This window comes from Podarcis cretensis (genome assembly GCF_951804945.1).
Source record: "Podarcis cretensis genome assembly, chromosome: 4".
NCBI classification, from domain to species: domain Eukaryota; kingdom Metazoa; phylum Chordata; class Lepidosauria; order Squamata; family Lacertidae; genus Podarcis; species Podarcis cretensis.
In genome coordinates, this window is record NC_137173.1 from 80,542,284 (window position 1) to 80,558,290 (window position 16,007).

At 41.7% G+C, this 16,007-nt stretch overlaps 2 protein-coding genes across 2 annotated transcripts in view; one reads left to right on the forward strand and one right to left on the reverse strand.

The window, feature by feature from the left end:
- Nucleotides 1–4,685, reverse strand: part of TMEM255B (transmembrane protein 255B) — a 60,612-nt gene extending 55,927 nt beyond the window's left edge. Inside the window, exon 1 of the mRNA XM_079972991.1 lies at nucleotides 4,614–4,685. Within this exon, the coding sequence (XP_079829117.1) occupies nucleotides 4,614–4,623 (10 nt within the window). The 5' untranslated portion in view covers nucleotides 4,624–4,685. The remainder of the gene's footprint in view (nucleotides 1–4,613) is intronic.
- A 3,172-nt stretch (nucleotides 4,686–7,857) lies between these two features.
- On the forward strand, nucleotides 7,858–14,201 carry ATP4B (ATPase H+/K+ transporting subunit beta). The gene is made up of 7 exons (XM_079973042.1): nucleotides 7,858–8,061; nucleotides 9,774–9,902; nucleotides 10,947–11,060; nucleotides 11,405–11,613; nucleotides 12,233–12,289; nucleotides 13,063–13,152; nucleotides 13,234–14,201. The coding sequence occupies exons 1-7, from the start codon at nucleotides 7,950–7,952 to the stop codon at nucleotides 13,393–13,395; spliced, it is 873 nt and encodes a 290-aa protein (XP_079829168.1). The 5' UTR covers nucleotides 7,858–7,949; the 3' UTR covers nucleotides 13,396–14,201.
- The last annotated feature ends 1,806 nt before the right edge of the window (nucleotides 14,202–16,007 follow it).

Here is a 16,007-nt window from a genome sequence, read left to right on the forward strand (position 1 = left end):
GATGGGAATTAGTGAAGCTCATTGAAGCAGTGACAGCCTATCAGTTACTTAATATTGGTATTGCAGCCTCCTGGAACACAAATAAACTGTGTCACACAGACATGAAATGCTACATACTGACTCTGCTTTTTTTGCGTGTAGCTGTAGATAATAAAGTCATAATTCATCAGGAAGCCAATATCCCTTTGCTGGATGGGTCAGGCAATCATTATTGCAGTTAGAAGACCAACCTTCACTTTTATGAGTTGTAAATCAGACACAGAATTCTGCTCCTCTGAGCCTCCTCCAAACTAGAAAATTGCCAGCCGCCGCCGTTTGAAACTAATTAATCTCACTGAAGGCAATGGTCTGAACAATGCAAAGATTTAATTTACTGCAAATGTTTACAGTAGATGGAGCCCTGATTTGCAATCACAGTAAAATAGCGCCCGCCCCCCCCCCCCCGTTAAATGCCAGTATCCTCAAGCTGGGGGAGTGGAAGATGCCAGAGTATGCAAACAAACATTTGGGTGCCCTATGATGCTTACCAAGGACGAAACATCTCTGTTTAAATCATGTCTTATGCTACAGTCCTGCACTGCACATATACCCAGGAGTGAGCCCCATTGAAATCAATAGCACTTACTTTTGAGTAGCCATATTTATGTCAAAATATTCACAGCCCATCTTTCATCAGTACAGATATCAGGGCAGGGTACAAGAGACATTTAAACAAGGATGAAATGTTAGGAAAAAGCACATAAAAATAACCAAAAGTAGCTAAAAACAACAACAGAGAAAGCTGAAACACCACTTAAAATGCTTGGGTTAAACAGGCAGGTTTTGACTTGACAATGAAATGCTAACATCTATGCCTGTCGTATTTCACAAGCAGGGAGCCACCATAGACAAGGCCCAATCCCCTAGCAGACCAAGCTATAAGGAGCTATAAGGAGACAATCTCCTCTATGTATTTGGGTCCCAATCCATTTGTGGGCTCAGTGAAACACAAAATAATTCTCTAGAAATCATGTAATGCAATTCCATCCAGCTGCACTAGTTAATGTTCTCGCAACTGTATTCTGTTCTAATTGAAGTTTCCGATTCATCCTTAAGGGCAGCTTCAATATGTTAATCTTCCCCACCTCTGCTTCCAAACACTTCTACATTTCAGATGAAACATACATACGGAGCTGGTTGTCATCTACATATTGACAACACTTCATTCCAGCTCTCCTGATGCCAACTCCCAGAGTGCCATGAACTAGGAGGACACTGAGGGAACCACGATTGGTACAAACAAGGACAAGCTGAAGAGGGGGAAGAGGAGGTTGGGGACATAGGAGGTACTCACAGCACATCAGAGGACACCAAAGAAGCCAGGGGAAGGGGACATATTGCCAGAACTGGAGATGCACTTGTCTCAACAGACACGGCAGGGTCTGAGGTGTCAGGAACAGCAAGAAGTGCACCGCCAGGACACTGAGGCAGGCAAGGAAACACAGCCCAGCTCACCAGTTGGCCAAGTGGAGATCATGGGGCTCATTAGGTCTGGGAGGAGGTTTGTGGTCTCTCGGCTGGATTAAGTTCAAGGTAGGTGAGGATCACATGTTGCTGCCCCGCTGGAGCAAACTCAGGTGCAACAATCAATATTGGGAAGGATAACAGGGAAGCAAGGCAGAAACTCTTGTGTCTGCTCAACTTTCTCTGTTGACGGACCATGGCTTGGCTGCTTTGCAAATTCTACTGGACTGTGACTTCAGGCCTTTTTTTTCTGGGTTTTTAATATAATTTTAATTAAATTCTCTGTTTTACAGTTTAGAATCTTCTTTAAAGGTAAAGGTAAGGGGACCGCTGACCATTAGGTCCAGTCGTGACCGACTCTGGGGTTGCGGCGCTCATCTCGCTTTATTGGCCGAGGGAGCTGGTGTACAGCTTCCGGGTCATGTGGCCAGCATGACTAAGGCGCTTCTGGCAAACCAGAGCAGCGCACGGAAACGCCGTTTACCTTCCCGCCGGAGCGGTACCTATTTATCTACTTGCACTTTGACGTGCTTTCGAACTGCTAGGTTGGCAGGAGCAGGGACCGAGCAACAGGAGCTCACCCCGTCACGGGGATTCGAACTGCTGACCTTCTGATCGGCAAGTCCTAGGCTCTGTGGTTTAACCCACAGCACCACCCGCGTCCCAGAATCTTCTTTAAACAACCTTAACATGTCATTGACTTCCCTTCATCTCTTTCCATGGTTCATTTTGCATAACGTAAACCCCTGCATATTTGACATAAACTTAAACCATTCAGTATTCCATTATTACATCCATGCAAATTTATTTACACTGTTGAATTTATCTTAATGCTGCCAATGTTTTCAAGTGTACACAGTTTCCACCCCGCCTCCCGTATATTCAATAAATATTTTCCAATCTTCTTTAAACATATGTTCTCTTATTCTACATGTTAGGACTGTAAGCTGCGCATATTCCATCAGTTTTAAGTTGCCATTCTTCTTTAGTTGGGACCTCACTCGTTTTCCATTTTGGGGCTAACAAAACACGAGCCGCAGTAGCGGCATAAATAACATTTTTTGACTGTGACTCCAGGACTGACCCTAACTCTAGATCTTCTACAGAAGCGGAAACTTAACCTTGCACAATGACTTGCGACCTTGCTCACTGTATCGGGCCTGGACTGGCATTAGACCATTTTGACTGTATGACTACTGTCTAGTGTTGCCACCACCTCAGAGTACACCAAGGTTCAGGGCACAGAGTGTAATAAGATTTTTTTAAAAAAAATTCAAGGCTTATTGCCTATTGCATTCTTGATTTCAAAACAGTTGGGTTAAAACAATGCCTGTTTATCTGTACTATAACCGTTACACCATGAATGGTGGCAAAAAAAAAAAAATGTTTCTAATAAAACGTTTGCCAACCAATGCTGTGTAGTGAGTGGTACCTCGGGTTAAGAACTTAATTCGTTCTGGAGGTCCATTCTTAACCTGAAACTGTTCTTAACCTGAGCTACCACTTTAGCTAATGGGGCCCACCGCACTGCCGCCGCGCGATTTCTGTTCTCATCCTGAAGCCGAGGTACTATTTCTGGGTTAGCGGAGTCTGTAACCTGAAGCATCTGTAAGCTGAAGCGTCTGTAACCTGAGGTACCACTGTAATATACGTGCATGGAAAATCGAAGATCCACATCCCTGTATGTATTCCTGTCACCCACAAGGGGGCACTATATACTACTATACTGGTAGGAGGAAGATAGTTCAGTTTAATGTTTTTGTAATCAAGGGAATAGGGGCAAGTTTAAAGGCAGCAGCTGCATTAATCCATTGTGTTTCCATTTTCGATACACGCTCTGAAAAGATGAGTTAGGGTACCCAGTTGGATCTTTCATCTTGTTCATTTAATTAAAACTGGAAATGAGGCTGTGGCACTGGAGAAAGAGGGGAAGCCATTTTCCTTGAACTATTTTCCCCAGTGTAACCTTTCCAAGCTGCTGTTTGCCTTGTTTAGAAAAACACATCTGTATGTCTCCCCAAAGAGAGTAAAATAGCTGCTTTGGGGTGGGGGTGTACAACAAGAAGGCCGCTCCCCAAGCACCACAGTCCAGATCTCGCTTCCCTATTCTGTTATAGCTACTTTAAAGAAGCATTTTAAAGAGAGAGATCTCATCGAGTTTATAAATTTATACAAATAAATAAATAGTGGGGAATAAATTAGGAAGAAAGGGCAAGATCCATTTTCTATTGAAATCCTAACTGGAAACATCTAATATAACATAATTATGTAGGAACTAAAACTCCGGACAGCGCTGGCCCCCGGCCTCTTAAGTGAGATGGGCGCACAACCCTAGAGTCGGACACGACTGGCCCGTATGGGCAGGGGTACCTTTACCTTTACCTAGATTAGCAAAGCAGGAGATTGTTACATGATGCACTACGCAGAAAAACCAATGGAAGCCAAACTTGCTTGGTGTTTGGAAAAGTACTGCCTTCCCTCCTGACTTAGGCAAACTTTGTACTGGGTTTCTGCTAGAACTTGGTTCTACTACCATTTTTCTATACATGGGGCTGCCTTGGAAAGCAATTTGGAAAAGTACAGCTGCTCTGTCTTCTGCATCTGTATCTGAACAGTTTCCAGGCTCCAGACCAATTCAAAGTCCTGTTAATGTTTAAATCCCCAAACTCTTTGGGGCCAGGTTGCCTGAAGGATTGTCTCTTCCCGTACCTACTTCCCTGACCTTTTAAGATGTCCATCAGAGACTCTTCTCTGGCTCGTGCAGGCAAATGTTGTCAACTCTTTGCAGTATTGGTGCTCTGGTTATGGAATGACATTCCTGGAAAGGCTTGTCTGGCTGGCACCACATTGATGTTCCTGTTATTTTTACATAGCAGTGCTGACAGCTGCCTTAATCTTCACAGAGGGGATACAAAGAGGGTCTTCATTTGTTCTCCAGGGGTAAGTTACAACGATGATGCATGTCTTGGACCCAGTTCAGGTGGCAGGAATGACTGAGACAATATGATCACAGACTCACCCATGTACCGTTTCGACTTTGCGACACTAGGAAAATCTAGCAGGAGCAAAGATTAGATTAGTTTATTTAGCAATTTATCTATTTTTTTTACCTTCTCTCATCTCCTAGAATCCCTGTGTTAACCTTCAAAAGGGAGGTTTGGCTGTCCTTCATCTCACTGGTGAGCCCAAGGGCAATAAAGTAACCTGAAAAGTAAACAGTATGTTCAAATAATTTTAAAAGTACAACAAAGAAATATTGTTGACTCCTAAGAGCATGAGTCTTTGAGTGCGCGCACACAAGATATTTTCCTCTTAGGCAAGAAGCAGAACTGAAACTCTCATGGAAGGACAACAAACAATTCAAATGAGGATTGAAGTTGGAAGAGCAACACTGAATGAGGAAGACCATAAGTTTAGAATAAGGGTCTTTATATACTGAAGAATACCAGGGGCAGAGTCTAACAAGAGACAGAATAAATATATTCCAGGGTCCTGCAATTACTTTGACTATACAGTGGAACCAACAACAGGGCAATACAGTGGAACCAACAACAGGGCAAATACTTGCCAGAGAACCCCAGAGGTCTTTTCTATTGACACACTACCACAGAGATTCGCCCATGCTACATCTCTACACTACAGTACAAGATGTGCAGGTAGGTATGCAGCCCAAATACTTCTATGGAACATGAGATGGAAGTGTGTTTGGTCGGCGGTTCGAATCCCCACGACGGGGTGAGTTCCCGTTGCTCGGTCCCTCCTCCTGCCAACCTAGCAGTTCGAAAGCACGTCAAAAGTGCAAGCAGATAAATATGTACCACTCCAGCGGGAAGGTAGACAGCGTTTCCGTGCGCTGCTCTGGTTTGCCAGAAGCGGCTTAGTCATGCTGGCCACATGACCCGGAAGCTGTATGCCGGCTCCCTCGGCCAATAAAGCGAGATGAGCACCACAACCCCAGAGTCAGTCACGACTGGACCTTATGGTCAGGGGCCCCTTTACCTTTTACCACCATAAGGTAAAAGCAGAATTCCCATTCACAGGGATATAGTGTGAGCATCTTGCTGTCTTATCCACCTGGCGGGCAAAATATAGTCTAGTGGCCAATGTTGTCCCTTCCCCTTCCGTGACTCTTCATAGTTCCCTTCATCTCATTTTGAAACGTGCTTTTCCCAACCATTTTAACATTGTGCGTGTGTATGTGTCAGGGAACTGCCATCAGTGCTGGAGGGAGAGAGCAAAATCCAGAGGGATTCCAGAGAGTGTCCCGGGATTGGGAAAGGCAGCCCATCTTCTGGGGAAGAGAATCAGCGTAGCACCAGTGGAGAAGGGGGGCAGATGGGGGAAGCGGCGAGGCGGTCCCATGACTCCTTGCCGGGGACCAGCGGGGAGAGTAGGGGTCCTCTGCTGCCTACGCCCTCCTTGCGCAGAAGGCTTTCGCGCAGAGAGAGTAGGAGGAGACTAGGCGTCAAAGAGCTTCTTTGCTGGAAGAAGTTTAAGAAATGCCCACTGACGCATTCTGCCAGCGATTGAGACAGCCACGGGTGAGTGGCTGTCCAGACAGAAAAGGTTCACTCAGGCAACCCAGCCAGGTGTTTGCACCGGCTTACGCACGAGCAACCCCTAGAACCACTACAGTATGTAACACCAATTTTGAATCCGTGGTCATGCATGTCTTTTTAAAAAAATGTTAAGTCATGCTATTCCACCTTAGTGCGATTGCACAACGATACAAATTATTTTTGAAAGGAAATGCAGCCCTACATCCAAGATATTTCGGGTTCTCATCCACCTTTGACAATGAGGTCTCTTCTCTTGGTGGATTCCAGTTATGTAGAAATACAATACTGAAAACAGTTAAAAGAGATTACAGCAGACATATGCAAACTCGGCCCTCCAGATGTTTTGGGACTACAACTCCCATCATCCCTAGCTAGCAGGACCAGTAGTCAGGGATGATGGGAATTGTAGTCCCAAAAACATCCGGAGTGCTGAGTTTGCCCATGCCTGGATTACAGTCACCAGAACAAGGTGGGTCACAGAGAGTGCTTCAAGGTTATTTCATCTCTCTGGCTTGGAGCATACTGGCCAGTTATTAACAGGCTGCTGGAAGTCTCCTGGTGCCCTGGATGTTCTGGTAGAAAGAGAAGTCCAATGTCAAATGCTTAAGTAAACACTGGTGAAGGGCACAAGCTGCTACCCCAAAATAAACAGTGTCTGATTACTGTGATTTACTTGTAGGTAGTTTCCTTGCAATAAAGAGAGATTGTGATATACTGTATTGTTTCTCTTATTGTTAATTACATTGCTACATGCAACAAGACTCGGTCACAAAATGCATGGGGCAAAATGCACACATTCTGCAATAGTTTGGGTGGTTGCTTTCACAACCTGCAAGAGCTCAACATATCAAGATTAACAGGGTTAAAATAGATGGCCTAGTTGCAGTATAACCCCTTTGAACCACCTGTTGAAGTGGAACTAGGCTTTCCTATGAACTCACACATGCATTTCATTGAGACCTGATTTCTTGACCCATTACAGCACAGAATTAAATCCTTCATCGGTTGTATAGCAAATACATATTTTTGCTGGTCTCTCACTCGATTGGCTTTGGGTTGGACCCTGAGAAAGACCCACAAAAGCAACATCTGTGAAATCCTAAAAAAAGTTGTCCTAACTGCCTTCTTCCTCCAAAAGACGATTCTCGTGGGGGTTAGGGGACCCTGGGCTATAATGTCTCTGAGGTTCAGGCCGATGCAACTTCTGTGAATGGAACTTCTAACTCACAGATGTTGCCTCTGCCCTATTTTGGAGATCTGCCTTCACCCTCAGCTTGCCTCATTCAACTGGGCTTCCCAATTCTTAGGGGAGCTTTTAAGTGTGTTGGGTGCCTGGGAAGTCTGAGAATGCGTTTCCACTGGTCTCTTTCTGCACTTTTTTCAGGATCCAACCCACTGGGAGGCAGAAAAAGGTCCATCTGCTTCTAAGAGGCTGCAAATGAAACTGAATAATCACTGTAATGCTTGTCCAGCCTAGTAGCACCTGCACAAACCTGTTGGCCGAGGAAGGAGGAGCTCAAGCAGAGCAACCACAATGTTGTGGGTTATCAAGGGCAGTGAAATTTTATCCGCTGCGATAACGTCTATCGTGTTGAATGTACCACAAGTTCTGGGCAAAATACGCAACACCAAGGAGGGAGAGAAAAGGACATTTGATAATTACGTTTTCCATGCCCAAATGAACGTTTTGCTTATCAACAGTTGTTTTAACAGAACGATAGTTACTAGGGGTGAATATATGCTGTTATCAGCTTCTGATGATGATGGATAATAATCTGTATAACCTTCAGGCTAAAAGGGTATAAAACCAAAATGGTTACCTGATCAACTCTTTGGGCACCGGCTGAACAGCTTGTTTTCTGAAGGAGCTCCTGGTTTTCAGCAAAGATGGCAACTTTAAATGAAAAGAAGACATGCAGCCAAAGAATGGAGAACTTCCAGCGTTTCTTATGGAATCCGGAAACAGGGCAGTTAATGGGAAGAACATTGATTAACTGGGGTATGTGGCCAAACACACAGAAGAGAATGTTGTTCAGGCATTTTCGTGCTGTTGGGATTTGGTCATTTGCATTATTTCTGTATGATTAAATGTCTTAAGTTGACAAGATGCTTCCTATATAACTGTGTTACTTGCTACGAGCCTGGAGAATCCACAAACTACTTTTTTAAAAATACCGATTTGCAAATTTGTTGACTTTAGCATAAAACACTCATTTCCCTTGTATTTAAAATAGCTTACAAGGAAGCAATTTGCTCTGCAACAGACTAACGAAACAATAGAAGGAACATGACTTTGATTTTATACTTTCTGATCTGGATCCAAAGAGCCACATAAACTAGTTCTGTGAATCCAAGGGAGTTTTTCCACAGCAGCCCCGAGTGCTGGGTGCAAACCTCTTTAAGAAACTGAGGGGAGTTTCAAAAGTGGTTTGTAATATGGCACAGGCATCTGCTCTTCAACGGAAAGCTGCTAAAAGATTGTGTTCAAAGTGCATGCAATGGGTTAGATGCACCTAAATCAGCTCACTGGATCTGGTCTGTCTTCAGAAGGGTGCCATTACTTATATATATATATTTTTAAAAGTCTATGAAATACAACTAATGGAAAATTTAATTTCAAACATCTTTATCCCTTTCTTCAATCATAAGCCACAGCAACTTAAAAATGCCATTGATAAGATGTTCAATTTATTGGTTATTATTCTGTGACTAATTTCAATATATGCTACTTGTATTTCATTAGATTTCGTAGGTGGGCTTATCCACACTTTCCTTTCTCCTCCATTCTTCCCAGGCATGACTTGTGCTCAGTGTCCAATTGCCTTTTTTCTTCTTCTCCAGAGCTTTGCCCATGAAAACTCCCTCTTTAAGCTCAATTGGACCAAAATGCAATTCATGGTAAATTTGAATGGATGTTTGCTCCAATTGAGAGCTAAAAAGCAGATTTTCACGGGAAAAGCTCCAGGGCAAAAAAAAACCCCTTTGGACACAGAGCTTTTAAGTACAGACCTGGACTTGGAAAGAGCACTGCTAAAGTGTGGATAAGCCTGGTGCGCACATACACAAAATTTATGCTCCAGCTCAACATGCGTTTTTACTTTGTGATGTGAAACTGCAAATTGCATTTTTGTCTGTTAGACTTCAACAGTGACATACTCATTGTCCCTTTATTCTTTTGGGAGTATAAATTTTAAGCAGTACGTTTCTCTGTAAGTTTGCACTGAAGACCTCCACAACATCCTTACTCGGTAGTTGAAGCAATTAACTTTAGTTGTGCGGTATACATTGTAATTCTTATTATGGGAAATTTGGAAAGTTCTCAACTCGTAATTTCAGTGCTGGGATATTTATTTCAGTGCATCCAACCCTATGAAAGCCAAATGGTATTGAATTTCCAGCTTCCACTGATGATCTTCAAAGCAGCAACTATAGTCAGCTTCCCCAAATCACCCCGTTGAGTGTAGCATTCTCCTGAATCGCAGTGCTACAAAAATCTGTGCTCCTTTTCTAGCACTGGAATGCTTAACCAGGAGATTAAGAAGCTCCTGTGCTGAAATGCCTTAAAACTTCTATTATAAATATTTCATCTAACTGTTGTCATGTACTTGGTTGCTGCTATGATTAGTTACTGAACCAGAACAGGTTGCCTCATAAGAGTAATGAATATCATGCTTTTAAAAAGTTTTAACTTAATATTTCTTTTCTTAATAGTTTGGATCAGTCTTTATTATGTTGCATTCTATGTGGTAATGACTGGGCTGTTTGCACTTGCTATATATTCTTTAATGAAGACACTCAATCCGTATACACCGGACTACCAAGATCGATTAAAATCACCAGGTACTTAACACATTCCTGCCCATTCTGTTACAAGTTGTGCTACACACACTCACTTACTGCATAAATAACTTAGACACATAAAATGATGGTTTGAGTTCTAATGAAGTATAGCCTGGTGCTTAGGAGTTTTAGGAGCAGGGATGTGGAATCTGTGGTACTCTAGTTGTTGCTGAACTTTAACTCCCTTTAGCGCTAGCTAGGATGGTTAACGGCTAACACAACTTAGAAGGCCACAGCTTCATTTAGAATGTTATAGTTGTACCTTGGATCCTGAACTCCCTGGAACTCAAGACGTTTTGGCTCCCAAATGCCACAAACCCGGAAGTGATTGTTCCGGTTTGCGAATGTTCTTTTTGAACCCGAATGCCTGGCAGGGCTTCTGATTGGCTGCAGGAGGTTCCTGCAGCCAATCAGAAGCTGCAATTTGGTTTTCAAACATTTTGGAAGATGAACAGACTTCCGGAATGGATTCCATTCAACTTCCAAGGTAGACTGTACTGTATTTACTCAAATTTAACGCGCCATCAAATCTAATGTGCACCCTAATTTTTGTGACGTAATTTTGCCAAAAGAGGTGCGTGTTACATTTGAGTAAATATAGTAGCTTCCAGCTTACTTTTCTTGACAATAAATATACCATGACACAGAAGTCACAGAATTGAAGCATATCTGAGTTTTCCTTCCTTTAATCCCAAGTTATGATATTTTGTTTAAGCAGCAAGTAAGGGCCTAACTACCAGTTAAATGAATCATGTCGTTGCCCTTGAATGCGTTAACTTTAACCATCTCCAGGGGGGTGGGAACCCTTTGAAATGACAAAGAACTCTTGGCTAAGATTCGGTTCTCAAACCAAGAAATGTCAGGCATAGGTTCACTACAGGACTAATGTTAAGGAGGTAAAACATTTCTGATTTCTAGTAACCTGATTGTTGGAAATGAAGATTTTCAATTTATACATATTCTTTCACCAAACTAAGATGAACTGCCTGTAATGGGATCTTTCTCTCTTCCTCACCTGTATATTAAACTGCACTTTCAATGAAGGCGTGACATTACGACCAGATGTGTATGGAGAAAAGGGACTGGAAATTTATTACAATATTTCTGACCCAGACTCCTGGAAACGTTATGTCAAAACTCTTCAAAGCTTTCTTTCAGGTAAAGTATGTGGGAAAATATCACAATAAAGGTGGCCTGAAATACAGTAGAAGGATATCACTTTGAAACTGTGTTGCATGGGGTCACCTTGAGTTTGGGTTTGAATGCAGAAAGGTAACTCTTGTAGTCCTAGTTCTGGATGAACTAGGAAACATTTTCAAAGTTTCCCTAAACAATATCAAGAGGCAGCAGGATTGTACAACCATTAGAGGCAATGTTATTTTAAGAAGAAAGAACAATTATTCTCTTACAAAAACAATGGCAAGAGGTTAGCCTGGAAGGTGCTCCAAAAGAAAGCAATAGAAATTGATTTCCCCCCTACTTTTTCTATCAATAATATACAGCTTACAACGAAACTGCACAGCATGCCAACAGGAACTGTACTATGGAAAGAATGAAAGGATACTATTTTCAAAAGTCTTTTGATGCTCCACACCACACAAAATATTCCTGCAAATTTACACAAGATATGCTTCAAAACTGTTCTGGTCTGGCGGATTCTAATTTTGGTTTTCCAGAAGGAAGCCCTTGCTTAATAATAAAAATGAACAGAGTAAGTACTTAAACAGTTTTTTAAAAGAATAATTTATTATATCAAACATTATTGAGTTCAAACCTGGAAACAAAGGGAGGCAACTTATAACAACCAGAAGCCTTATTTGATCTGTAGTGTTCTGAAGGACTAAAAGGCACGAACTGAAAAAGTCTTCTTATTTTAACAGCAGAATCTCATCCAACAAGGGATATAAAGAAACACAAATGTAGCTTTGTTGACCCATAAGGGAAAGGAAGTCTTAAAATTGACAGTTGGGAAATACCAACCGAAATGTCATGAAATACTGGGAAGTTTTCGTGTTCTTCAGAACTCTTATTCACAAAAGTTGTTTAGCTGGTCCTAATAAAAAGTACTGCCCACCCAACAAGAAGACTCCCAATAGCCTAGGAAAGGAAAACAAGATTGGGAATAAGGTGCCAAGTATAAGAAAGCAGGATAGTTATAACTGGTATAGCACAAGGACATAAACCAACAACTGAGACAAGCATCCCAGCACAAGTGGGATCTTCTTTTCCATCCCTGCACCTCAACTTTCCAGGTCCATGACAAATAAATTTTAAAAAATTCAAAGTTACTATTGTTTCGGTGGTTAACATGAAAAATTATTACCTCACAGATTATAAATTTTCTCCCTGGCAATGGCACCGCACCAAGAGTGAACTGCACAACACTGGTAAGTTTATATTGCCCAATGTTCTTGTCTTGAAATTATTTCCATTTAGCTAATACACAGTAAAAATGTATGTATCCAGAAGACTTACTAGAGCTCAATGGCTCAAGCTTGCAAAGGGCCAGTCTTACAGCTCCAACTTCATGTTATACAGAGAAGCACGTTACCAAAATGCCGGTGGTTTCTTTTTCTGCTACCCAAAGCCATTTCAGGATGGAGGCAATTTGGAGCAGAATCTTTCACTGTAGTCCTGCTTCCCTATCGTCACCTGAGCCACGAGGTCAAAAACCTCATGAGGTTTCAAAAATATATTTACTTTACAAACACATAGCTAGGGCTTCTGTTATGTCCCTCAATGAAACATTTGGAAGCCATTCAGTACTTGCCAATGTCTGAGAAGCAGTCGAAGAACTGAAGCTAAACATTTTGATATTATGCCTGGATAGCTCAATTGGTTAGAGCGTGGTGTTGATAATACCAAAGTTGCAGGTTCAAGGCCCATATGGGACAGCTGCAAATTCCTACACTGCAGGTGGTTAGGGCTAGAGATAACCCTCAGGGTCCTTTCCAATTCTACAATTCTATGTTGTAATCTAGTAATGGTGGAGTTCCTACTTTCACCTCAGACTGAACGTATATTCAAGTAGTGCTCTTAAGCTCACAACATGCAAACTGCACTAGTGAAGTATGGCTACGTAACATACCTAAAGCACAAAGCAACTTGTAATTAGAGAGAAAGCGCTAGTCCTAACACTTGCCTTGCCTATGATCAACAGGATGATGCCAGTCCGCTGGAGGTAGATTATTATCCTACAAATGGTACTTTTGCCCTTCACTACTTCCCATATTATGGATTGAAAGCACAGGTATGTTTTTTGACCATGTTCACTTTGACTTTCACAGATACTTTAAATGGAAGGATCTAACGTTGTACACTTTCATTTTAGCCTACCTACAGCAATCCATTGGTGGCAGTGAAGCTTCTCAACATGCCCATAAACAAAGAAGTAGTCATTGTATGTAGAGTTAATGGTACTGGAATTACTTCAGATAATCCTCACGACCCGTACGAAGGAAAAGTGGAATTCAAAGTCAGGATACAAAATTGAGCAACAGAGTGCCAAGCTCATTGAGGATAACTCCTTGTTGTTTGGAACCTTCATCCAGGACAGCAGAAATGGATTAAGTCACACTGTTGGTTGTCAAATGTATTATTGTTTTACGACAGCAGAAAAAAGAACTATCCAGAATTCCAGCAATGGATTACTCAACTCAATTCCTCACTCGTAATACATGACCCAGATGCTAACAAGTCGTATGGCAAGTCTACACCAACGCTTATGCGTAACTGTTTATTATACACCTGTAATTTGAAAAACGAACAAAACCTATGAATGCTAATCCACACCTCTCCCCCTTTCCTCACTCAAAAGCTTTTTTTAAAAAAAGTTCATTTTTGTTTTGTATTTGTTGAATTGATATAAGCAAATAATTTAATAATTGCTTGAACAGCCATTAACACGCTATATTTTAGTATCATGCAACTTGTATTTGTAATGTATGGTTTCCATTTGAATGTCTGCAGTTTGATACAAAACTTCTATTGTGTACTGACAGAGGGCAACTACGTAAAAACTTTTGGAAGGCGCAAAGCCATCCGAAAACAAGTCACTACTGTAATATTCAACTGAGCAAAACTTACTTTCAGTGTCTGTTGCATACAAGTGCTTTATCGCAGATACTAATGTGATTTCCACTCCCTCCCTGAAAAGGCCAAGCTGGATACTAAATTTACTAAACACAATGTAAGAAATGTTACCTAATGAAAACATGTTGGTGTCATTTCAATAGATACTTTTAAAACTACCTAATGTAAAAGTGTGTGATGCAAAAAAATTAAATAGTAATAAAACTATTATTTGTGGCACTGTTCATGCAATACCCCTTGGTACAGGTTGAAAGCTACTCTGGACACACAATGTGGGGTTTTCGAGTTTAAAATTTGAAAACAGGGAAAAGTCCCATTGCAAATTGCATCTGAACATAACACCAGTGCTATTTTCTAGAAAAAGAGGTGCCAGAACTCACTCCCTGGTTCTCTTAAAATGGCAATGGTAACACACATTTGATCTGCCATGGAGTAGAGGAGAAAAAAATATGCTGTTGGAACATGAATCTAAAGCCACCAGAACAAGTGGTATGGGCTCTTGGGATCTTTTAGTAGTTTATATTTTAGTTTTATTTTGAAGGTGGGCAGTCTGTCAATAGAATCCTATTGGGAGTTGAAGAGCGGTGGCTCCTTAGCGTATTTTAAAAGTTGCATCTGGTGCAGTGCTTTTGAGCACAAAAAAGTTAATTGGAACATGAAGCTATCTTTTGCACTAAGAAAAGCTTCTACAAACTTACAACAGTAAACATTCTAGTTTTATAATTTATATTAAAACAAACACTAAATTGCAGACTGTGAGCCAGAATGTTCACAATGAAAGTCTCTCTTAATAATGATTAGTGGCCTTAAGCAAGGTCACAACTTACAAACTCTAATAGTGATGTGAGTCTACGCTGTCTGACGGTCTCTGCCTGTGCATGCTTGGGCAAGCAAGCTAGCCTATTACATCTGCAACAACAGGCCTAATGGTGAGCTACGTTACCAGGGTGATGTTTGCGACCGCCAATTTTTGTAATTTTAAGCACTGTATGCCACTGATTATTTTGATTAGTGTTTCATTACATCGACATTTTCACTCTTTTAAATTGTGTGGGGTTTTTTTAAAGAAGATGCCTCAAGCTGCAAAGGTGTTTTAAATAAACAAAAGGAATTAATGAAAAATATTCCCATGTGCAGATGGAAAGCATATCCTTGCAAACATTGGAGGGCTGACTCTATTAGTGACTCTAGTTACTGCAATCCCACCTCCCCCAAAACTCCAGAGGTTAAAAGACCCAGAGTAGTGGCAGGCAAGAAAGAGAAAAAAGTGAAAATCTATTCCCACAAAAGTGCACTGAATTCCTGGGCATGGGAATCACCAGGAAGCTTAGAATATACAGTGGTACCTCGGGTTAAGTAGTTAATTCGTTCCGGAGGTCCGTTCTTAACCTGAAACTGTTCTTAACCTGAAGCACTACTTTAGCTAATGGGGCCTCCTGCTGCTGCCGCGCCACCGGAGCACGATTTCTGTTCTCATCCTGAAGCAAAGTTCTTAAACCGAGGTACTATTTCTGGGTTAGCGGAGTCTGTAACCTGAAGCGCATGTAACCCGAGGTACCACTGTACAAGCACAGTTGTACCTTGGTTTTCAAATGCCTTGGGAGTCGAACGTTTTGGCTCCTGATCAAAAACCGGAAGTCATTGTTCCAGTTTTCGAATGTTCTTTGGAACCCGAACGTCTGACATGACTTCCATGCAGCCAATTGGAAGCCGCGCCTTGGTTCCCAAACGGCTGCAGGAGCTTCTTGAAGCCAATTGGAAGCCACGCCTTAGTTCCCAAACGTTTTGGAAGTCGAACGGACTTCTGGAACGGATTCCGTTCGACTTCCAAGGTACCACCTCCCTTTACAAAAGCCAAGCAGGAGAGAGCAATCTCAGTGAGGATATGGTATCTAGAGAGGCACCACAAGAATATACAATTTTTATCTAATCAGATGCATCAGAATACATACTATTCTAACTAACCATTTAAAAAATGGCATTTTTTCAATTTACTGATGAAAACAGAAGCCA